The sequence below is a fragment of the Elgaria multicarinata genome, chromosome 9, assembly GCF_023053635.1.
Source record: "Elgaria multicarinata webbii isolate HBS135686 ecotype San Diego chromosome 9, rElgMul1.1.pri, whole genome shotgun sequence".
NCBI lineage: Eukaryota > Metazoa > Chordata > Lepidosauria > Squamata > Anguidae > Elgaria > Elgaria multicarinata.
In genome coordinates, this window is record NC_086179.1 from 72,655,206 (window position 1) to 72,677,187 (window position 21,982).

The following is a 21,982-nucleotide window of genomic DNA, read 5'->3' on the forward strand; positions in this document are numbered from 1 at the left end:
TAACATTGATATCCACACAAATATCTCAAAATCCAAAACACACATCGTCTACAGATGTTGTGTTTCACATGTCTAAAAGTCAGCCAGTGGCTCAATTCAGACAACACATTTCTCAACAGTGGTTTTAGAACTCCATGGAGGAGTTCTTACACCACTGTTGAGAAATGTGTTGTCTGGCGGGGAAACTCCACACGATGGTGGAGGTTTTTTGGAAAACACTCCACACAGAATATCAACGCTGTGCAGAGAAGAGTTCCTGCACAATGGTTGTGTTGCGTGGTGGGCTCCACGGATTGTTTTGTTCTGTTGAGTTAACTTTTCCCACTGGCTAGAATTCCCTGGCAAGAGTGGCGAAAAGAGCAAGTGCCTCTCTAGGAGAGCTACTAGGATTGGTTTATTTGCATTAACGGCTGATGGGATACCATTGGGAGGACCGGTGGAGGAGAGAGGGCAGAGGAACTGTCAATCAAACACCATGATGGATTTTACTCAACTCCACTGTAGCCCACAGTCACACAATGGTGGAATTAGAACATGTTGTCTGGGTAGTACCCCCTAAAAACTCAACCGTTGAGTGGAGTTTTCATGCTGCGTTGACTAACATGTTGTCTGAACTGAGCCAGTACCTTTTTGTATATCAGTATGGTTATAAGTTCACCTATTCTTGGTATATATTGGCAAAAGTTGTTTCTCCCCACAATCTGTCAAAGCTCTAGAAGGGCTCTGAGTTAATTTTTTTTTTACTGGAAGAACAATTCAATGAGGGTGGGAGTAAAAGAGAATCCATGATAGAAACCTCACCACATCCAAAGTCCTGTTGGGCTCTTACGGCATGGCGGTTGGAAGGAAAGTAAGGAAGGCAAAGCCTTCACATTCGGAATGTCCCCTTATGTTCATGATTACTGGAGCATTGAAGGCAGAGTAACAATGGGTTGAGGTTCATCTACCCGCAATACAGGTGGAGGGAGATTTAAACTAGGGAGCACAGCATTGCAGCTTCAGTTATTTTATAACTGTATGTATGCATGAACACACATACACACACTTTATTTTTAGATACAGTAACAGTAGTGGTAGTTTCTCTCCCCCTTTGTAAAAGAGGGGGTTTAAGGTGTTTTTTTTTTAACAAAGAGACACTACTGATCTATCAATACTTATTTCTTCTCTCCACAACAGTACTGAAAAGACACTCACTCGTTTTGATTTTCTAGTTCTCGTGGTAAGTCACAGCCAATGTAAACTCCATTTGTCAAACTGTATTCCAAGAGAGCAGTAAAGCAGGGATCCTGACCAAAACAAGGAAGATTGTAAAACCTTTACTATTTATTAATTATGCTAAAAAATATATTGCAATGGACAGTACACCAAATGATATTCTTAAAGTATTTGGAACCAGTAGGCCTTTAAAAGGAATACATGTTTAAGTTATATGCAGATGGATTTCACATAACTATGTGTTGCTAGGAAAGGTGGCATTGTGTGAGTTGTACAGCATTAAGCATATTCTAACTTCTCACTCTGATCTGCAATATACAAGAAGTAACTGTCAGATGTGCTCTTTGATGAAGCAAATATGCATTTGTTCCTCAATCTTTGCTGGGTTTTAGAACTCTACTATAACTGGAAAAGGAAAAAAAGGTAAAATGAAAGCCCACCTAGTTATGGTAGATCTTTGAAAATTGTGATTTGGTGACTATTCAGTGCAGTTTTTTCTAAAGGCCCTGGAAGCTATCTTAATGTTCCAAGAGCAGAACATTAAAAAAACTTTTTTTAAAAAAGAGGCATGCTTAAGCTGGCCAGGTGTTTTGTGCTACCATCCTCTTGTGAATTGGTGATTGGGATGGAGAAGCAAGACAATTTCTGGTCCCAATTTATTCCCTTCCAAATCATGTTATCCTTTAATTACTTCCACATCACTTTGGATAAGGATGCAATGTTGCTTCGTAATGCTTAGCCATGCTGTGGTTTGTGAAATTGTGAAAAACAAAGAATCCTCTTGTAAAATGAAAATCTATATTACTCATTTAGCCTGCTTTCATTAGCTCAGTTCAGACAACACATTTTTCAATGGTGGTTTTAGAACTCCACAGTGGAGTTTTTACACCAACGTTGAGAAATGTGTTTTATAAAACACACCACACTGAATATCTATGCTGTGCAGAGGAGAGTTCCTGCACAACGTTTGTGTTGTTTGTGTTGTGTGGAGGGCTCCGTGGAGTTTCTCATTGCATTGTGTTGACTTTTCCCACTGGCTACAGAGTTCTCTGGCAAGAGTGGCTAAAGAAGCGAGTGCTGCTCTAGGAGAGCTACCAGAATTGTTGTTTTTTGCAGCAATGGCTGATGGGATACCATCAGGACTGGGGGAGGAGAGAGGGTGGAGGAACTGTCACTCAAACGCCATGTTGAATTTTACTCAACTCCACGGTAGCCCACAGTCACATAATGGTGGAGTTAGAACATGTTGTGTGGCGAGTACCCCCTACAAACTCAACTGTTGAGTGGAGTTTTCACACTGTGTAGAGAAATGTGTTGTGTGAATTGAGCCATTCCCTCTCTACCCAGGGAAGCCTAGCAACTCTATTTTTGTGAGTGGGGTTAAAAATCTCTAACAGGAGTATCAGCACGCTGACCAAATCGCAATTCTTACAATGCGCGAGGGAATACCATGACAGTGAATATGGTATAAAACAATGTAAGTTTGTAGGGTAAAATAGCTTTAAACAAATTTATTGCCACATAAATTTCACAGCTAAGAGCTCACTTCAGATAAACACAAACATCTTCAATCTGAATATAATGAATGTTTTTTCCTTCTTTCTCTTGAAGCTAAACGTCCTGTGGGAAGAGTGGTAGTGCTGGGGTATATAATCATCCTTGTGTCCCATTTGGGGGATGACTTTCCATAGACTGCATGCATTTCAGTTTAGGTGGATCTCAGAATAAGTTTTAATCTTTAGAATAGCTTTCCCCAACCTGGTGCTCTCCAAATGTTGTGGACTTCAGTTCTCATCAGCTCTAGCCATCATGTCAATTGTCAGGAATCCTGGAAATTGTACTTCAAAATATCTGAAGGGTGCCAGTTTGGGGAAGGGTGCTTTAGAGTTTAAACTCAATAGCATAGATAAAGGTATAGAAAACATGTTATCATCCTGAATTTTTACTGTGTGGTATTCATTGCTTACGAAATGTCTTGGGCCACAGTAGCAAAAAGGGGCAGTGGGTATTAGAGCTGGTCAAGACAACACAGCTAAGGTTATACAGTTAACATTAGGACTTATTCAGTGCCGAAGAAGAAATAGTCTTTAATGATGAAAGCGTGACCTATCAGAAACACGCCATGTTTACTCAAATCGTTATTACTGTGACTCAAAACAGCTATAAGCAGAGGAAAATAATGCTCATGAGACAGAGGACAGAAATAGAAGACATGCACCTGTTTCAAGTGCCCTTTCAGTGAGGGCCAAAGTTTCTCCCACCTCATAATAACTTTGACTTATTTGTAAGAAATGGAACAGTCTCACTCTAGTGGCTAAAAAAATGACAACTTAACCTGTTACAATAGTACCAGCCGTACATGCAGTATGCTGTTGCTTTAAAAAACACTCTACTTTGTGGCAAAGATGCAGACTAAGGGCAGTATCCAATGGTAGTCCTATATAAACTCGACTCATACACATCAACGGGTCTGTGTAGGAATACCATTGAATACTACCCTAAGTCTTTCTATAGACAGTCTACCATTAGTACTTTTCTGATACTTAGAAACAGCCCCAAGCCAACCATGATCAGGGCCAGCCCTACCATTAGGCAGAGTGAAACATCCATCTCAGGTAGAATCATAGAATAGCAGAGTTGGAAGGGGCCTACAAGGCTATCGAGTCCAACCCCCTGATCAATGCAGGAATCCACCCTAAAACATCCCTGACAGATGGTTGTCCAGCTTCCTCTTGAATGCCTCTAGTGTGGGAGAGCCCACAACCTCCCTAGGTAATTGGTTCCATTGCCGTACTGCTCTAACAGTCAGGAAGTTTTTCCTGATGTCCAGCCGGAATCTGGCTTCCTTTAACTTGAGCCCGTTATTCCGTGTCCTGCACTCTGGGAGGATCGAGAAGAGATCCTGGCCCTCCTCTGTGTGACAACCTTTTAAGTATTTGAAGAGTGCTCTCATGTCTCCCCTCAATCTTCTCTTCTCCAGGCTAAACATGCCCAGTTCTTTCAGTCTCTTTTCATAGGGCTTTGTTTCCAGACCCCTGATCTGGAAACAATGCTTGGCTGTGCAGAACAGTAGCAAGGTGTTTGAGGACAGAGCAATTTGTGCCAAACAACCTGTCTTGTTCCCCAAGCTTGCTGCTCTGTCACCAGTTTTGAGGTAAGATTCCTTTGCCAGTCCAGTCAGCTCCTATATGTGGAAAGGGGTGGGTGCCATCTAGTCCTTTGCCTCCTACAACAAAATGTCTTGGACTAGCCCAGTAGTCAATTACGAAAAATAAGAAATGTGAAATACTCTGAAAACCACTTATCAAGCTACGTTTCCACTGGCAAACTTTGGTTCCTTTGGCTCCAGTCAACACCTTCCTGTGGCCTCTCGTGCTGTTCCATCATTTAATACAGCCATGTTTGCTACATTTCATGTCATTACTGTTTCCACTCCCCACAGTGGTTAATATTTCCTAAAGCAGAAATGCTGGCATGGATGAACAGATGTGAATATGGTCTAAATCAGAAGTGGGTCCAGAGGCTATTCCCCCGACCCACCCCTTGTGTCCCCCCGCAGATGCCAAAACCCAGGACAATAATACATTTTAAATGGCACCCATAGCTGCTACAGAGTACCAAGCTAATTTTGACCCTTTTGGTGCTTGGTAGCAGCTATGGAAGCCATTGTGCTTGCAAATAAATAAATAAATATCCAGTTTTTAAAATTTTATGTTTTTTGGCATTCTCCCCCTCACACCGAAGTTCTGGGGTGGCTGAACTGGGGTGCTCACTTCTTGGTCAAAATGAAAAGTACTAACATAATGACTTTTACAATGATATTCATACTGTAGATAAAGACAGGCAAGTTGCTATCTACTTCTGTGAAATAAACACTACTAATGGAATCAAACCAACATGAATTAGATGATAAAACAAGCAAGCCTTACTTTGACAAGCACATGAGGATTTCCGACTATAATGAGCAATGCCTTGGGTCTGGTAATGGCCACATTAAAGCGCTTTGCATTAGTAAGGAAGCCTAAAAAGTATCTTTCATCATGGAATGAAGTTTCATTTGACCGGACCTGGAATACAAGCAACAACATCAAGTTCAAAGGTCAAGACTGATGGAGGTAATTGTATAGGTGTGTGGATATACAATCCCTCCCTCTTGGAATGCCCAAGACCCACAATAGCATCTTGTGTAGTACAGGCAGTCAGCTTTGTTAGACCCAACCTTGTGCTGCACAACCATAACTCAGTAGCTCAAAAGAAATCTGATAGCAAGTCAAGAGGTACATTTTAAGAGGAAAAATGAAAACTCGACATCAACCGCCAAGCCTTTCCTTGAATTATAATCCTCAGAAATCACACAGTACAGGGTACGTAGCATCGCTGCCTTTTAAACAAAACCATACTTGGGCTGCAATCCTTTGCACGCTTTCCTGAGAGTCAGCTTTGTTGTAACACATTGGGACATCCTCATGAGTAGGCAAGCAGAGGACTGTGTTGTCTATCAACATCCGTACCTAACCTCTTTGCTAGACACTAACAATACCACCTATTCTGGCATCCTCCTGCTGCTTCAGCATCCAGTTTTTGACCATCACTTGGGTACAACACACACAAATTGTGCCTCAATACATACTGTTGATATGATGATCACTAGGAATTCTTGCCCTTGAAACTCTTCTACTGAGCCAACTTTGATGTCCATTAGACCCACAGTACGTAAGAGAATTCTGATTTTTTCTACCTAAAAATAGGGACAATGTAACAATTACTTTTCAGTTATGATATTTCAGAATTAGCTTTCAACATAAGAGAACATAATGGTTTGATTTTAAAAAATTCAACCGCTGAAATTGAAAATATTTAATTCCTTTGAATTCTATTTTCTAAAAATTTTGAATTGCTTTCATCTACTTGATTCTACTATCGTTGTCATACCATGGCTTTTGTCAAGTCATAAATTCTTCATATCTCTCAAAGTAAAGATTTAAAAAAGCAGAAGTAATGTACGAAAAAGTTCCATTTGGAGAAGTGTTTCAATTTAAGCCGCCTTAAAAATCAGGAACTTTTTATGGACCCTCAAGTAAGGGTCCATATATTTAAGGGAGGTATCCACTCTTTTCCTGGCCCTTCCAGTTCTACTGAAGTGTTTGTCCATAGCAAAGGATACCTTCAAGCAACTACCAGAGAATCCTCTTGGAGAGGCTCACGTCCTGTGGCTTTCAGTTTTTTCTAAATATTGCCTTCCCCAGACATATAAAAGCAAACCAGGAAGTACCCTAATAGGAAAACTACCTGTTATTGTAATTTGGAACTCTTTGGCACTGATGGTTGTTGTTGGCCTTGCTAATCACTAGCTAGTCACTAGCAGATGCAGTAAGACTGCTGGAGAGAGATGATTTTGGAAGCACATTTGGAGTACCTAAATATACACTGAAAATACTCTTTTGCTTTTCCCTATGACAAACCCATCCGTGTAGTCTATCGTCTAAGTGAGCATTGAATGTTGAAAATGATTCTGGAACATGCACTTCGATGCAAGGTCCTGACCAAAGTCTATTGGGCCTAGCTATTACAAGAAGTAAGACTGCACCTTAAAACACCCAATAGAGAAAAGGAAAGATCAGGAAAGTCTTTTTTCAGGGCACAGTCTGCCGTCACTGTTCTTCTAAACGAGGCACCGCTAATATGCTTCTAAGGAACCAAAGTTTTCTGTAGAACATAGTTTGAAACTAAATTTTCAGCTGTGGTAGATAAAAAATCCGGCAAGTAATTGAAGAACAGAAGAATAAACTTCCCAAATAAGTGCATTTCTTCTGAGAAATGCAATAAACAACCAGCCAAGTTACCAGTCAAATTTAATTACTTTAGAAGACAAGGCAAAGGAAGTTTGCTCTTCCGGGACTGCAATGTCTTTGGGAAATTTCTCATGAGAGGCTATGCTTTTCCACTATCTCTAATGAAATGGCAAAATCAACATTTGTTAATGTACCATCACACATGACCCTAACCCTAACCTTCTAGCATGATATTAAAATGTATTTTTTTAGTTTTGAAATTTATATCCCACTGACATGGCTTTTAAAACCCTTCAAGGCAGCTTACAAAAACACCAAAGCAAACAAGAACGTTCAATATTCCAAACCACACACAAAAAATAACAGCATTACCATAATAGTACTCTATAAAATGGAGCTCTACCTGCTTTCGGTAAGGTGTAATCACTCCAATGTCCATCTCTGACACTGTATTAGTGATGCTTTTAGCAAGAAGGCAACAATAACGCATTACTTGGACTGCTTCTGTAGGATTGAACCAAGAAGGATTATAGCCTTCTCGCAATTCAGTGCCCTGCATTGGGAAGGCAAGAAAAGAAAACCATGAAAAGCAATATACTCTTTCTTTATTTTTAAAAGTATATCCTGCCCTATTTTTGTGATAGCAATTACACTGCAGGCATTAATAAAAGTAAAAACCCCTCAGACTGGCACCACTGTAGCTCTGAGCGACGATTTTCTTCTTGTCACTCTCAAGGAGTAATTCTGTCAGCTGCTAGAGCAAGACTGTAGTGATGTTTTGGGCCCTAGAATAACTGCAGCAGTGTGAAACCATAGAAACACCCCACTGGTGCACCCTCTTTGTCAAGGTACCAGAATATCAGAACATTTTGGCTATCTGTAGAAATGTCTGTGGAATTATCAATTTCAATGCCAACAAAAGCAGCACTCTTCATCTCCTCCTTGATGCAATCTTTTGCCATGGTCTTTGAGGGATCTCTGAATACTGAATTCTGAAATTCCATGGCTACATTGACGGATGCCACAAGATAACCAGTACTCAGAAAATTCCTTGATAGTCTGACTGCTCTCTCTTATCATTGTCCACAAAGTGCTGGTTTAAAAGTTCCACAGATACGCTTTAAGGTAGAATCTTGCACTGAACAGAGAGTTGGACTTGATGGCCTTATAGGCCCCTTCCAACTCTATGATTCTATGAAGTGTATGCAGTCCATGTTTTTGGACAGGATGTATTTGTTGTTCTTGATTTCTTGGCTGTATTTCCTCATAGGTGCATGGTAGCCTTTGATGTCCAGTTTCTGGCAACATCTGCTTTGCTTAACATTGCTAGCTGCACCCAGTCATCAATACGGCTCCTGGATGCCTTGTGCGTCTTGTTCTTCTCAGAAAGAGATCTCAAGTCTTGGACATCACTGTCTCCACCCATTCCTTGTGCCCTACCCCTGCCAACAGCAAGCAGAGAAAGCGGAAAAAAGCATCCCTGCACTGACATCCTGTTAATCAGTCCAATGTCTGGTATCACGACGGACTGAACTTGCAAGTATATGAGTTTCTTCTGTTGTTCGCACATTGCTGGAATGTCAGAGTGGGAGTGTCTGGTCTCATCTCCTTGATTCAGAGCTTGGTGGCTAAAGTCAGCCTGAAAAACTGAGTCTGAAGGCACATAACTAACTAACTATTAGGGCCTCAATTGTGTTCATTGTGAATGTGATGGGATATGTTACCCTGGAAAGCAAGGAAAGAGAAACATTGCAGTAATGCCCATATTCTATGGACAGTCACCAAGCCACATTAAACAGAGTTGGGAGTTTCTGGCTGCAATAACTAATGCATTCTAATTAACCATGCAGCATAGCAGGACATGTGGCACAGCATTAAAAATGTTATATGGCATTGCAGGTTGAAAGGCATGCAAGTTGGCAAGCAGCACAAGTTTTCAAAACATTACATTGGTCAAACACATAATAAGAGACAATGGCACTTAGCAAAGCAAAGCAACCATAGAATTAATTTTTCTGAAGCAAGTCCATTAATTTCTTTAAGTAACCACTCGGTGAACTTTTGGATGCATTGCCATGTCATCAGGATTATACAGACCCTGCCCTACACCCTCAAGAGATGGGATTCCTTTAAAAAAAACAAAAACAAAAAAAACTTAGCATGTAAAGCAACCCAACCCCCTTTCCATATACTGTATTTTCTGGCGTATAAGACTACTTTTTAACCCAGGAAAATCTTCTCAAAAGTTGGGGGTCGTCTTATACACCCAGTATAAGATGACTTTTTAACCCAGGAAGATCTTCTCAAAAGTTGGGGGTCGTCTTATATGCCCAGTCGTCTTATACGCCGGAAAATACGGTAATTATTTTACCCATATAATTAATTTCAAGCAAATAATTTCTAAAGTAATCATTACTTCGCAAACTTGGATGAATTTGCAGGAATGCTACTATCATTGTCTGGTCCGAGTTGTCACCCAGGCAGGCAATTACGATATGCTGCAGGCTACCGCCTTAAGTGATCTGGGCCACTTCCTGTTTATTTATTTTATTTATTTATTTAAGCATTTTTATGCCGCCATTCAGCCAAAAAAGGCTCTCACGGCGCCTTACAAAAGTATTTCTTGACAGTCCCTGCCCACAGGCTTACAATCTAAAAGACATGACAGAAAAGGAAAGGGGATTGGGAGGGAGGAAGAGGAGGGGGAAAAGGAAAGCAAATTCAGGCACTACAGTCTTAATTGCGAAGTTCAGCAGTTACAGGAGGGGGCTCTCAGCTGGAGCTGAACCCAGGCACGGTGGAGAGGTGCCTGGCTGCTGCTTCCTCCCTCACTGATGGCCTCTGCAATGACTCTGTTTTACTTTGCAACTTCTTCCTGTCTCTCCTGAAGCTTTTGTGACTGTGCATTTCTTGGGCAGCCTTGAGAAAGTGGGGTCCTGTATGTAGGGATCAGGTATTGTGTGCCTTTGATGCTATGGGCATTGTGAGCCTTTGATGCTATGGGCATTGTGTGCCTTTGATGCTATGGGCATTGTGAGCCTTTGATGCTATGGGCATTGTGAGCCTTTGATGCTATGGGCATTGTGTGCCTTTGATGCTATGGGCATTGTGAGCCTTTGATGCTATGGGCATTGTGTGCCTTTGATGCTATGGGCATTGTGTGCCTTTGATGCTATGGGCATTGTGAGCCTTTGATGCTATGGGCATTGTGAGCCTTTGATGCTATGGGCACTGATTCCCCTGGCAGCCCTTCAACAAGTCAGCCATGTTAGCTGACATGATTCTGGTAAAGCCGGCCACAACCAGTTTTTCTAAGCAGCTCAGAAGTGACACCGATGAAGCATGTGTTGTGACAGCAACCAGCACAGCTGTGCCATGATAGAGAGGGACTATCCACTAGACATGATTGTAAACAGTATGGGGGAGCCATAGGGGTTTGTGGGGGGTGGGGCAGGGGGGCTGCCATAAAATGACACTTCATTTCTAAATTAAGTAAATGTCCTGGAATGGTGAAATACTCACTGAAGTTTTCTGAAGCTGTTCAAGTAGATTCCATATATTCTTTTGCAATGGTGAATTCACATAACACAAATTTCTGGCTTTATTCAAACTACATGGCATCGAGTGCATCTATGTAACAATGCTGTGGATAAAGTCCATTTTTCAAGAGTTATCTGGATATAAAGACATTTACCTACCCTAACTCCATGAAAAACCAGGGGAAAACCTTTCCTTGGCAACTTCTCCCATCCCAACAAAGAGTTTACCACTGAAGAATCAGCACAGACTTCTAGTTCCTTGTGGTAAAAGAGTCTAGATGGCAATGTGAGCAGCGCTGCGTGCGATCGATAATTCTTCACAAGTTTTGTAATCTGCAAGCAAAGAACAGAGAAGTCTATGATATGAGACTGTATAGTGCTATTTTCCGAGGCACAGCCATGTTGATAGCAGATCCAATTTTGAAAAGTTTAGAAGAATGCTGCTGAACTCTAAGGGGCTTCCTGATGGGCTTCATTTAGGGCATGAGTAAGGAACAGTTTTCAGCAGGAGGGCCGAATTTCTCATGGCAAACCTTCCGGGGGCTGCATGCAAGCGGTAAATGGGCAGGGCCACCCCATATTCACTATTGTCACACATACACATTACACACACACCTATTTTCACATAACTTATACAAACATACCTTCCCCTGTGGTCTCAAAGATCCCCCCTGCCCAATGTAGCAATTAAGCCTGGGGAAAGAAAAGCATCCTTTGACTCCGATGGGATCTTTTTTTAAAGCATAAATGCTTTGAGGCCACCACTGTCTTCCACTGCTGGCGCCTCCCAGGGGCATGATTCTGCAGCCAAACAAAGTGCATTTGTTTTCAAGCAAAGTTACTGCTTTTCTGCCACCATGGTGGCAAATTTGGCAGTGGTGGTGAGAGGTGCACCACCCCAGTCTCTAAAAGTTGCTTACTCCTGCTTTAGAGCATACCTATAGATTCATTGCTTTAATTGATTCTAACCCTCGCCAGCCAATGTGATGACACCGCAACTGTCCAGGCCACATCGTCTCTAAGAGAAACTGATGTAAACAGGCACCTAGGCAGATGTCAGAAACAGAGATCTGCCAGCGGCAGCAGTTTTGACCTCTCTTGCCAAGGGACTCTGCAGGCACTCTTAATAACACCTTTAAGCCACTGCGGTGCGCCAGAGGACACAATAAGCCACCATGGTTTAAATAAACCTCGCTACAGACATGGCTTATCAGGGTGGCTTATTTTGGCTTAATAAGCCACCCTGGTTGGGAAAAAGCAGACAACACAATGAGCCATGGCGGTGTATAAACTACTAAACTCAGGCTATATGTAGTTCTGTGTTTAATCAAGACTCCTAGGAATAGATTTGTTGCATTTAGGCAAGAGGTAGCTAACAAAGTATATCATAGAAGCATAGAATAGTAGAGTTGGAAGGTGTCTATAAGGCCATCCAGTCCAACCCTGTTTAATGCAGGAATCCATCTTAAAGCATCCCTGACAGATGGCTGTCCAGCTGCCTATTGAAGGCCTCCAGTGTGGGAGAGCCCATGACCTCCCTAGGTAATTGATTCCATTGTCGTACTGCTCTAACAGTCAGAAAGCTTTCCTGACGTCCAGCTGAAATCTGGCTTCCTTCTTGAGCCCATTATTCCGTGACTTGCACTCTGGGATGATCGAGAAGAGATCCTGGACCTCCTCTAAACATGCCCAGTTCTCTCAATCTCTCCTCTTAGGCCTTTGTTTCCAGACCCCTGATCATCCTCATTGCCCTCCTCTGAACACGTTCCATCTTGTCTGCATCCTCCTTGAAGTGTGCTGCCCAGAACTGGAAAAAATACTCAAGATGAACCTAACCAGTGCCGAAAAGAGGGGAATCAGTACCTCGCACGATTTGAAAGCTATACTTTTATTAATGTAGCCCAAAATAGCATTTGCTTTTTTTGCAGCCACATCACACTGTTGGCTCATATTCAGTTTGTGATCTACAGCAATTCCAAGATCCTTCCCGCTTGTAGCATTGATGAGCCAAGTATCCACCCCCTCATCTTATAACTGTGCATTTGGTTTCTTTTTCCTAGGTGTAGAACTTGGCATTTATCTCTGTTAAATTTCATTCTGTTGTTTTCAGCCCAGTGCTCCAGCCTATCAAGATCACTTTGAAGTTTGTTCCTGACTTCCAGGGTATTAGCTATCTCACCCAATTTTGTGTCATCTGCAAATTTGATAAGCATTCCCTGCACCTCCTCATACAAATCATTAATAAAAATGTTGAAGAGCATTGGGCCCAAGACTGAGCCTTGCATTACCCCTCTCATTACTTTCCCCCAGTTTGAGAAGTCCGATTCTGTAGCCAACTGTGGATCCACCGAATAGCTCTTCCATCTAGCCCACTTTTAGCTAGTTTGCTGATTAGACTGTCATGGGGTACTTTGCCAAAAGCTTTGCTGAAGTCAAGATATATTATGTCCACAGCATTCCCATAGTCCACAAGGGACGTTACCCGATCAAAAAATGAGATCAAATTAGTCTGGCAGGATTTGTTCTTGACAAATCCATGCTGGCACTGCATTGTTTTCAAGGTGCTTACAGACAGACTTATTTATAATCTACTTCAAAAATTTCCCAGTGATTTGTGTCAGACTAACTGGTCTGTAGTTCCCAGATTCCTCCTTTTTGCCCTTTTTGAAGACAGGGACAACATTAGCCAGTCGTTTGGCACTTCACCTGTCTTCCATGATTTTGCAGAGATAATAAACAGTGGTTCTGAGAATTCCTCTGCCAGATCCTTTATTACTCTAGGACGCAGTTCATTGGACCCTGGAGATTTGAACTCATTCAAAGAAATTAGGTGTTCCTTGGCCATCTGTTTATCAATCTCAAGTTTCAATCCTGCTCCTTTAGCTTGTACTTCATTTTTGCTGGTGTGTGTGTGTGTGTGTCACAGACCTGCTTTTGGAAGAAGGCTGAGCCAAAGTAGTAAATGAGCACTTTGGCTTTTTCTTTGTCATCTGTTATCAATTTTCTATCCTTATTGAGTAGTTGAACCACCATTTCTTTCCTCTGTCTTTTATTATGCACATACCTGAAGAAAGTTTTGTTGCTTTTCGCATCCCTCTCTAGCCTCAGCTCATTCTCACCTTTAGCCTTCCTGATGCCATTCCTGCACTTCTGTGTTACCTGTCTGTACCCTTCTTTTGTTGCTTGGCCTTCCTTCCACTTTCTATATGTGTCCTTTTTTTGTTTTCAGGTCATCTGTAAGCTTTTTGTGGAGCCACATTGGTTTGTTCTGTTGTCATCTATTTTTTCCCCTTGTTGGAACTGTTTGTAATTTTGCCTTTAAAATTTCCCTTTTTAAAACTCCCACCCATCTTGGACTCCTTTCCTCATTATGGTCACTTGCCATGGGACCTTATAGATCACAGTTCTGAGTTTATTAAAATCGGCTTTCCTAAAATCCAGAGTACACGTATGGCTACACTCAGCTTTTGCTTCCTTTAAAATGAAGAACGCAAGTATGATGTGGTCGCTTTCCTCCAGAGTTCCCGTAACCCACTTTATCCACTAAATCATCCCTATACTCTTATACCCTTCAACTGCTATATTCCAGTCATGGGAGTCATCCCACCACATTTCAGTTATACTATCAAGTTGTATTTGCCTTCATGTATTAAGAGTTCAAGTTCATTCTGTTTGTTTCCCATACTCTGGGCATTACTAGATAGACATTGAAGACCACAAACTTTACAGTCTGGCGTTTTCCCTACATTATTATGAAGTCTATTTTGGGGTGCTATTAGAGCTCTTCTCTCTGTTATGGTGGTTAACTGTTACATTAAGTAAATTTATAGACTTAACAATTAACTTTATTCTCCAATTAACTTACCACCAGAGGATTGTATGATCCACAAGCACCAAAAGCATGCTCATCTCTCTGATATAGAGGCCGACACATCAGTCTCTCCAACAGGGAAACATTTAATCCATATGCCGTAGCAAGACTGGATTTTATTACTGGGCCTAGCTGCATTGGATCACCTGAAAGCACGATCTGTAGGTGCAGAACGTTACTTAATTGAAACTTAGAATGAAAATTTAGCATATATTTAACGTTTTCATTTTCATTTCTTACATTTTAAAATTTTTTACAAAATGTGCAACAGAGATTGTCTTGACATCATCAAGGGATTTGGAGTTGGGTGTCATCATTATGCACATGACACATTTCGCCAAGGAGTAACTGTGGATACCCCAAACAGATGCCTGCTATCCGGAAAGGCCTGGATAAGGACTAACAAACTGAAGCTAAGAGGAGCTGATGGGGAATGTAATCTTTGTAAACCAGCCAGAGAGCTTTGGTTATTGAATGGTACAGAAATGTAATGTATGAATGAATGCTCTATCAATCCAGGGAAGTGTTATTCAGCCTAATCTGGATAGGGTGGTACTTTCTTTTAATGACCCAATTCACATCTAGGGTGATACTGCTTGATCTAGCACTGCTGCTGGACCATCAGATGGTAACAGAAGCTTGCAGTACCTTCCATCAGTTTGAGTGGTTCATCATCTATGCCCCCTTTCTTGAAGAGATTGTTGGAACAGTTATTCATGTTCTAATAATGTCTGGCCGGATTACTGTAACATGTTGTATGTGTGGCTGCCCATGCACTTGGAAACTACAGCTGGTTCAAAACATGGCCGCCAGACTGTTTATTGGGATTGAGCGCCATGAGCACATCATGCCAATACTGAAAGAGGTTCATTGGCTTCCATTTTGTTTCTAGGCCTTTAAAGCCTTAAATGGCCTGGGACCTGAATATCTAGAGGAATCTCAGCAATTAAGATCTTTGTCAGAGGCTTTTCTCTGTGTACCCCCATTGCCTCAAAGGGGAACATTTTCAGTGGTAGCTCCCAAATTATGGGATCACCTCCTTTAGCACATGTACTTGTGCTATCTTTTAGGCACCAGGCAGTATCTTGATTTTTTCATGGAGTTATCTATGTTTTTATGGTATTTTGTTCCACCCTAAATTTGAATTGTTTTAATGGCTACTGGTTTGTTAATTGTTGTGCTTTGATTGTGCTTCTGATTATTGTTTGACTGATTTGATAGCCACCAGGACCAGTCCAGGTTTTGGCGAGCCCCTGTGTATCAGTAGGCCCCCTTTGGCATTGCCACCTGCTCCTCCTACATCTATGTTGACAGTATTTATATCTTCAAGTGACCAAATTGAGGCTGCAACCCGAAACACACTTTCTAGGAAACAAATCCCACTTCTCTGAGTAAAAATGCATAAGACTGCACTACAGAGATCTGGAGATACTGGAGATGACAAGTTGCATTTTAGGGATTTTCCCCGAGCACTGAACTGTATACTCTCGTGCTTTGGGGCAGCCCCGAGGCTCAGGGCATCCTAAGCACCATCAAGCACGAAAACCTCTTTCCACGGTTCTCCAAGCAGTTGCAGAAGAGTAGCTACTCCTGCACCCTACAGCGGTATAAGGAGATGCTACATGCACTCAAGAAGGGTGGTTAAGATGGGTGATGGTGGTAGTTAGGCAGGGTGGAGGGTGGTTAACGTGAGTGGAGGGTGGTTAACATGAGTGTTTTCTGATTCAACGATCAGAAAAAGACTGAACAAGAATGGTGTTCATGGGAAGATAGCCAGAAGGAAACCACTGCTCTCTAAAAAGAACACTGCTGCCCCCTGAAGTTTGCTAAAGGTCACACAGATGATCCTCAAAACTTCTAGAACAATGTTCTCAGGACTGACAAATCAAAGGTAGAGCCTTTTGGCCTCACTGAGAAATGTTATGTTCGGCAAATAACAAACGCTTGACTTCGAACAGAAGACTCTCATCCCAACCATCAAGTATGGTGGTGGGAATGCATTGTTTTGGGTCTGCTTTGCTGCCTCAGGACCTGGTTGACTTGCCATCATGGTAAAACCATGAATTCTGCAGTGTATCACAGAAGATTCTAGAAAAGAATGTCAGGCCATCTGTCTGTGAGCTGAAACTGAACTGAAAGTGGGTCTTGAAACAAGAAAATGATCCTAAACATACAAGCAGATCTACAAAAGTATGGCTGTAGAAGAAAAAAAATCTATGTTTTACAATGGCCTAGTCAAAGTCCGGACCTAATGTAAGGAATGGTGAGTTGTCTGAGGATGAGGACTCTGGGGATGAGCAGCCACAGGCGGGACCCAGTACCAGCTTGGCTGATCAACAGCCAGCAGAGGCCTCATCCAGTGCAGACTTAGAAGAGGAGCAAACAGACTTGTTACACGTGCCCTCGTTCAAACAGCAAAGGGCAGAGAAGGAGGCGTTACGTCGATCTAAGCGGATTGCTAATAAACGCCAGCTGAACAAGGAACAGCTGTGAGGCTGAGCTGGTGTATTTAGATAGCAGTCCGCAGACCAGGAAATTGTCAGAGCTTATCTGGTTTGCCTGGGAGAAGCTCTGGACCGTGTACCCGTGACCGTGCCGTGTTCCTGTTGTATCGTTTTGGACTCTGGACTTCTTGGACCTCGTGACTCTCTCCTGCCCTTTGGAATCTGGACTGGCTTATGGATTTTCGTGACTCTCTCGTACCCTCACTGACATCTGGAATGCTTTATGGACTGCCTTTGTGTTTTGCGTAAGCAACCAGCAATTGCTCTATGTATTTCTGTTTCAGCTGTGTGACCAATACACATTATTAGTTACTTCTTTAATTGCTGTGTTTGCTGTTTCTTGGCGTGCTTCCCAGTCTGGGCACTCTGCCCAAAGAGATAAGCAAAAGTGGCTGGTTTCAGACCGGCTTCTTCAGGACAGAATAAGCTCTGACCAACGTTTTACCAGCACTTTTTCTGTTAAGAAAAATAAGAATGGAAAACCTTTTGGAGCAGCAGAAGCAGTTAGCTACGCAGGTGATCCAGCTCACGCAATTAATCACCATGCTCCAAGCGCAAGTGTCATGCCCTGCATGGAACCGGAGTCGGGAGATGAGGGGGAGTTGGCAGAGGCTGGACCCAGTACAGTGGGGCCTGGCTCAGGAGAGGAGAATGGACTGGCAGAGGCTGTGACAGAGCCTCAGGGAGAGGAGCCACGGCCAGCAGGAACCTCTGCCAGCTCTGAGGGCCTGATACCAGCAAAGACTCTGGAAGAGCAGCAGGGATCTGAGGAGGAGACGGAGAAGCCCGGTTTCAGCCAGTTCCGGGCGGAGAAGGCTACCCGACGCAGGTCTAGCCGTCTCCAACAGAAACGCCAAGCAATCAGAGACCAGCTGCGGAACGCTGACTCAGCACTCTGACTGAGGATAAAAGAGCAGCCGGGAGCCCTGCCAAATTGTCAGAGATTATCTGAGCTTTCTGGCGAAAGCCTCGGTTCCTGCATCTCGTGACCTCGTGCCTTGCTCCCTGACTCCTGGTTCCTGATTCCGGCATTGACTCCTGGACCCCGTGACCACGCCTTGCTTCTCTGGACTCCTGATTGACCACGGACTGGTTAGTGACTACGCTTGCCTGTTATTGCCCCCTGGACTTTTGGACTGTTGTTTGGACTTTGCTGAATGCTGGCTGCGCTGACCCTGGACTGGACTCTCGACTACCTGCTTTGCCAATTCCCTAGACTTTGGACTGGACATTGACTTCTCTGTAAGCTTGAATCCTGATCTGCAACGTCCTTTTGCCTTTACGTTCACAGCTCCGTTTGCACTGCCTTCCCTGAACTGTTTGCATACTGCAATAAACTCATCTGTTGCTTAGTTACCCGCTGGTCTAATCTGTCTTTGTCAAGCCATTTGGCAGCTTTCCCGGACAGAAAGTGAATCAGGCAATGGCTGCGGCTTCTCAGCCTCCGCCGCTGCCGCGTAGGAGTAAATGCTTTGCAACCATGCCAGAGAGGTTTTCCGGAGAAAGGGGAATGCTGGACACTTTTCTTGCAAACTGCAAATTGCATTTCAAGGTCCGCCCGGAGGATTTTGTTACAGATGGGCACAAAGTAGCTTTTATTGTGTCCTTATTGTCTGGGTCTGCAAGCAAATGGGTTACACCTTATCTCAATCAGGATAGCCCTTTGCTTGACAACCTGGATGCGTTTCTGAAAGAGATGACAGCCATCTGGGGAGATCCGGTGAAAGCAGAAACAGCTGAGCACTGCATAAGGGAGTTGCGTCAGGGAAAGGGGTCAGTGGCTGAATATGCTACTCAGTTTCGTCTCCTGGCACAAGACCTGACTTGGAATGACAGTGCACTTCAGTCACAGTTTCGTTATGGCCTGGCAGAGGAGCTGTTGGACGAATTGGCACGCTCAGCACCGCCTACATCATTGGCTCTGCTCATCGAACAGGCCACCCGGATGGATGTTCGCTTATCAGCTCGTCGTTTGGCACGAAAAGGAACAACAGGATGGAGAGTACAGCCAGTGGTGGAGCCAGCAGCAACACCTGCAGTCGTGGTCTCGCCCTGTACTGGGGAGGAGCCCATGCAGCTGGGAGCTGTAAGAGCACATCTCTCTGCGGCGGAGAAGCAGCGAAGGAGAGCGGCTGGCGTGTGCTTATATTGTGGACATGGGGGGCATTTTGCTCGAGTCTGCCCTGCCAAAGGACAGAAGGGGTCTTTGTCGGGAAACGGGACTTCCCAGGCTTAGGAGGGGTCGCTAGCCTGGGAATTTTGGGGGCAGAGGCAGGTGTGCCTCATGCAGAACCTAGAAAAGACCCTCTACTGGTCTCAGCAACGTTGTCAGAGGAGCAGGCTCAGGGGTGTGCAGTGGGAGTTATGGTTGACTCTGGAGCATCCAGCAATTTTATGGACTGGGCATTTGCTTCCCAACACAATTTCACACTAGAGCCGCTGGCAGAGCCGAGGCAGGTGGAGACAATTGATGGGCGACTTTTAAAATCAGGGCCAGTTACGCACCAGACCACTCTGTTGAGGCTGGAGATCCAGGGGCATGTGGAGCACCTACGTTTCTATGTGGCAGCAGTACCACATTTTGCAGTGGTTTTGGGGATGCCATGGCTCACGCAGCATGATCCCCATATTTCATGGGGTCGGCGGGAAGTACTTTTTGCTTCACCCTATTGTCAAGAACATTGTTGGCCAGAGCAGGTGCAGGCAGCCGTGGCAGTGGTTCCAAGATCTGCGGCCGCAGATCTTCCAGCGAAGTACGCTGAATTTGCGGATGTTTTTGACAAAAAGGAGGCGGATAGGCTTCCACCGCATAGGCCATATGACTGCACCATTGATTTGTTACCAGGGGCCTCTATACCAGCAGGGCGCATTTATTCCCTTTCAGAACCAGAGTTGGCGGTTTTACGGGAATTTTTGGAGACCAACATACAGAAGGGGTTTATTCGCCCTTCTAAGTCGCCTGCAGGCGCACCCGTATTCTTTGTACGCAAAAAGACAGGGGATTTGCGTCTCTGTAATGATTATAGAGGTCTGAACCGCATCACAGTGCGTAACCGCTACCCCTTACCATTAATTCCAGAACTTTTGGAGCGCCTGCGACATGCGAAGGTTTTTACCAAATTAGATCTTCGCGGGGCTTATAATTTGGTGAGAATCAAGGAAGGGGACGAGTGGAAGACTGCTTTTCAGACCAGATATGGGCACTATGAATATACGGTGATGTCGTTCGGATTATGCAACGCCCCAGCCGTATTTCAGCATTTTGTTAATGACATTTTCAGGGACTACCTGGATCGCTTTGTTATTATTTATCTGGATGATTTTTTGATTTTTTCCCCCAATCAGGAGGCGCATGATGCTCATGTTAAGGCAGTCTTGCAGAGACTTCGTGAGCACAGGTTGTACGCAAAATTAGACAAATGTGCGTTCGATCTCACGGAAGTGGACTTTTTAGGTTATAAGATCTCGGCAAAAGGAGTGGCGATGGATCACGCCAAGGTCGAAGCGGTCCTGTCCTGGCAGTCTCCTAGGACTCGAAAGGAGGTGCAGCGCTTTTTGGGTTTCGCGAATTTTTACCGGCGCTTTATTCCAGAGTTCGCGACTCTGGCGGAACCCATCACCCAGTTGCTGAGGGGCAAGACGGGGTTTCGGTGGACACCGGCAGCACAGGTAGCTTTCGAGCAGCTGAAGCAGCGGTTTACGGCAGCCCCAATTTTGCAGCATCCAGATCCACGTAAACCGTTTGTGGTGGAGACGGATGCGTCAGATGTCGCCGTAGGTGCAGTTCTGCTGCAGGCAAGTACAGCAGACTCTGGGTGGTTGCCTTGTGCGTTTTTTTTCTAGGCAGCTTACTCCACCAGAAAGAAACTACACCATCTGGGAGAAGGAGCTCTTGGCAGTAAAGGCGGCCTTCGAGGTGTGGCGTCATCTGTTGGAGGGGGCGGAGTATCCAGTAGAGGTTCGAACCGATCACCGGAATCTGGAGTATCTACAAACAGCCCGGAAGCTGACACAAAGGCAGAAGCGCTGGGCTTTGTTTTTTGGGCGTTTCAACTTTCGGTTGAAATATGTTCCTCGGGCCCAAAATCGCCAGGCTGATGCCTTGTCCCGCAAGCCGGAGTATGCAGCGCAGACGGAGAGGGAGGTGCGGTCAACGATCCTGCGACCCGAACATTTTGCAGCAGCGCAGGTGCCCCCGACTTTGAGGGAACAGATTCGCCAGGTGCAGGGGCAGGACGCGTTGGTGCGGGAACAGGCAGCAGGAGGGGCCAAGGCACCGTTTCACATAAGAGACGGGCTCCTATATCACCGAGGTCGTTTGTATGTGCCAGCAGGGGTGTGTAGGGACTCAGTGTTACAGCTGTGCCATGACAGCCGACCGGCCGGACATTTTGGCATATACAAGACTTTGCACCTGCTATCTAGAGACTTTTGGTGGCCGAGGGTGCAAGCAGATGTGGCTCGGTACGTCCAGAGCTGTCCGGTGTGCCATCGGGCAAAGGACATAAGGGGGCGACCGGCAGGCTTGCTACATCCGTTGCCTACACCTGTGGGTCCATGGCGGGTGATTTCAATGGACTTTATTACAGACTTGCCATTGTCTGCGGGTCACACCACTATATTTGTAGTGGTCGATCTTTTTTCAAAGATGGCACATTTTGTCCCGTGTCCAGGGTTACCAACCGCCCAGGAGACTGCTCGATTGTTCGTGGACAATGTGTTCAGGTTACATGGACTGCCGGAGGGGATTGTCTCGGATCGGGGAGCGCAATTTACGGCACGTTTTTGGAAGGCGGTGATGCAGGTTTTGGACATCAAAGCGCATATGTCATCAGCCTTTCATCCGCAAACAGATGGCCAGACAGAGCGGACAAATGGCACGTTAGAGCAATACCTCCGATGTTACTCTAACTATCAACAAGACAATTGGGCGGGGTTGCTTCCCTTGGCGGAATTCGCCTATAATAATTCTGTGCACGCCTCAACGCAGCAGACACCGTTCTTTGCAACCAGTGGTATGCATCCACGGTGGTTTCCGGCGGTGGTGCCCGCTACCAAGGT

At 44.3% G+C, this 21,982-nt stretch overlaps 1 protein-coding gene across 1 annotated transcript in view; it reads right to left on the reverse strand.

The window, feature by feature from the left end:
• Nucleotides 1–1,164: 1,164 nt before the first annotated feature.
• The window catches only part of MOV10L1 (Mov10 like RNA helicase 1), a 51,977-nt gene continuing 31,159 nt past the window's right edge, over nucleotides 1,165–21,982 (reverse strand). Inside the window, exons 21-26 of the mRNA XM_063135011.1 lie at nucleotides 14,412–14,576; nucleotides 10,706–10,879; nucleotides 7,411–7,560; nucleotides 5,846–5,953; nucleotides 5,145–5,282; nucleotides 1,165–1,286 (exon numbers count right to left, since the gene is read on the reverse strand). Of these exons, the coding sequence (XP_062991081.1) occupies nucleotides 1,191–1,286; nucleotides 5,145–5,282; nucleotides 5,846–5,953; nucleotides 7,411–7,560; nucleotides 10,706–10,879; nucleotides 14,412–14,576 (831 nt within the window). The 3' untranslated portion in view covers nucleotides 1,165–1,190. The remainder of the gene's footprint in view (nucleotides 1,287–5,144; nucleotides 5,283–5,845; nucleotides 5,954–7,410; nucleotides 7,561–10,705; nucleotides 10,880–14,411; nucleotides 14,577–21,982) is intronic.